A 2,418-nucleotide genomic window follows, 5' to 3' on the forward strand; every position below is an offset into this window, starting at 1 on the left:
AACTAAATTTCTCCACCGAAAGCGGATTATTCAGAATGATATCTGTTGATATTGATAGTTTGGTTTTCTTAAGGAAACAAAATCTCTCCCAACTAATGCTGTGAACTACACAGGGATCCCTCTCATTTGGTGCATTACTATAACATTAGACGTTATAATTAACAACAAAGCACAAACTATTATATTCAACCGCTGTTTATTTTTAGACGTAGTTATCACACTCAAATAAAAATGTTAGTATGCAACTTAATTTGACATAAGGAAGTTTTCATTAAAAAATTGATTTATTCAAACATATGTATAATTAACAGTAAATAAGCTCCCTCTAGTGTTTTATAGCTAACTAAAGTGACGTTAAGTAAAATGGTTTTATTTGACGTCATTCTTTCAGTTGAAACACAGATTCCTCAATTACACAAGACGTTAAGTTGTTCTGTGTCTTTCAACACCTTCTGCTGTTCTGACACGTTTATTTTGTGCTATAACTTGTATTAAAGACTCTTGCTTGAACTGAAGCTGCTATAGTGATCTGACACGCTACATTTAAGAGCATCAAAACGGCATTTATTTGAATTTTGCGATAAAATGGACAGGATTTGTGAGCTGAAGCTTTGTTTTTTTCTTTGTAAAAATGGAAAAAGCTCTTTGCGATTATTGGATGGGAGGTGGCTACAAATAATGTATGATCTGGCAACCCCGACTCGAACTACAGGTGATTCATAGCGTCAAACCAGTTAACGCTATTTATTTAAAAATTAGATTGCGTTAAAATATTATTTTCGCATTAACTTCGACAGCCCTAAATTCTACACGAGAGATTTTGTTACCCCTTTACAATTTGTTAACTTTATTTAATGCATTAACTAACATTAATGAGAAATACATTTGTTACAGTATTTATTAATCTTTGTTAATAAAAATACAACTGTTCATTGTTAATCCATGTTAGCTCAAGACCATTAAATAACATTAATACTTATTATTAAACTTTTCATTTTAATGTATTTTTCATTGTTAGTTTATGTAAACAAATGTAGTTAACTAATGTTAACAATCAGAACCTTATTTATAAAGTGTTACCGATATTTTCCTCCGAAATGAGTTGCAGTCCGACACGTTTTCCGCCGTTTTGATTGACAGTGATTTATATAGGCATTTAAAAAACTAATAAAAATGACAGAAATATGCAACAAAATAACTGAAACTTTACCTAAAGTTACTAATTCTAAATATAGCATCTCAAAAATACTAAAATAATAATGCTGCTTCCTCACCAGCCCCTAAAAAACCTAAGTTAACAAATGTGTGTGTAGACACAATTAGAGCTGTCAAATTTTTTTTTGAATTTAGAATATTCGTCGAATTAAAAAAAATGTTGCATTCGAATTGAAGGTCTGCGTCAGCCGTCAGGCAGCCGTATCAACGGCGCACGAGATGCGATGACGATGTGTGTGTCTGCTACGGGATGGGCTGCTACGTTGTTCATTCATATACTGCAGAAAACGAGAGCATCAGTGTGGAGATGTTGTTTACGTCAAAACTGAAACCAAGCCGTTCACACAGAACGCATATTTATCACATTTTCTAGAGGGACATCTATCAGCGTTGCACTCGCGTCTCGCACAAGAGAGCGGCATGTTTAGAAAGACATGTAAAATTAATGCAAGTTCAACTTTTAAAAAACAAAGACGTTATGGCGGTTTTGCACTGACCTGCTGGGTGACGCTGGCCATCTGAACCATGTTGAACTCTGTGTTCTCACTGGACTCTCTGAGCATGATGAAGGACGCGGCCACACGAGCCAAACGCCAGAACGGCTGCATCTCCTCGCTCATGTTACCGTAGCTGTCTGCAAGCAGGGCAGAGAGAGAGGCTGTTGCAGTGCATTGTGGGACTGTCGTGTCAGATGTAGGTTAGTTTAGGTGTTGGTCACACCTGGTATGTCGCGCGCAGAGACGGCGCTGTCAGGCGGGATGTGTTTCTGGTAGAAAGCCTCCTCCTCCTGCACGGTGCGGTTGATCTGCTGCAGAGCCTCACAGCGCAGCTTCACGTCAGGAGCACTGTGCCGCTCCGTCCGAGGGAACAACACGTCCGCTGAGCACCGCAGCGCTGGGCCCTGACACACAACAACCACCACTCGACATATTACTGACCGAAAGCTCGGCGCCGGAAGATTTATAATGTTACAGTAGATTTCCATTTTGAAATAAATGCTGTTCTTTTGAACTTTCTATTCATCTGTGAATCCTGAAAAATAAAATGCATCACAGTTTCCACAAAAATATTGTGCAGCACGACTGTTTTCAACATTGATAATAATCAGAAATGTTTCTCGAGCAGCAGATCAGCATATTATACTGATTTCTGAAGATCATGTGACACTGAAGACTGGAGGAATGATGCTGAAAATACAGCTGC

General features: G+C 38.0%; 2 protein-coding genes across 2 annotated transcripts in view; both read right to left on the bottom strand.

Moving 5' to 3' along the window:
- Nucleotides 1-2,210, bottom strand: part of LOC107573187 (latexin-like) — a 2,780-nt gene extending 570 nt beyond the window's left edge. Inside the window, exons 1-2 of the mRNA XM_016259636.1 lie at nt 1,936-2,210; nt 1,713-1,849 (exon numbers count right to left, since the gene is read on the bottom strand). Coding sequence (XP_016115122.1) covers nt 1,713-1,849; nt 1,936-2,200 — 402 coding nt within the window. The 5' untranslated portion in view covers nt 2,201-2,210. The remainder of the gene's footprint in view (nt 1-1,712; nt 1,850-1,935) is intronic.
- Nucleotides 1-2,418, bottom strand: part of lxn (latexin) — a 27,145-nt gene that overhangs the window by 573 nt on the left and 24,154 nt on the right. The window lies entirely within an intron of this gene.

This window comes from Sinocyclocheilus grahami, unplaced genomic scaffold (assembly GCF_001515645.1).
Source record: "Sinocyclocheilus grahami isolate Dianchi unplaced genomic scaffold, SAMN03320097.WGS_v1.1 scaffold1887.1, whole genome shotgun sequence".
In the NCBI taxonomy this organism is placed as follows: Eukaryota; Metazoa; Chordata; class Actinopteri; order Cypriniformes; family Cyprinidae; genus Sinocyclocheilus; species Sinocyclocheilus grahami.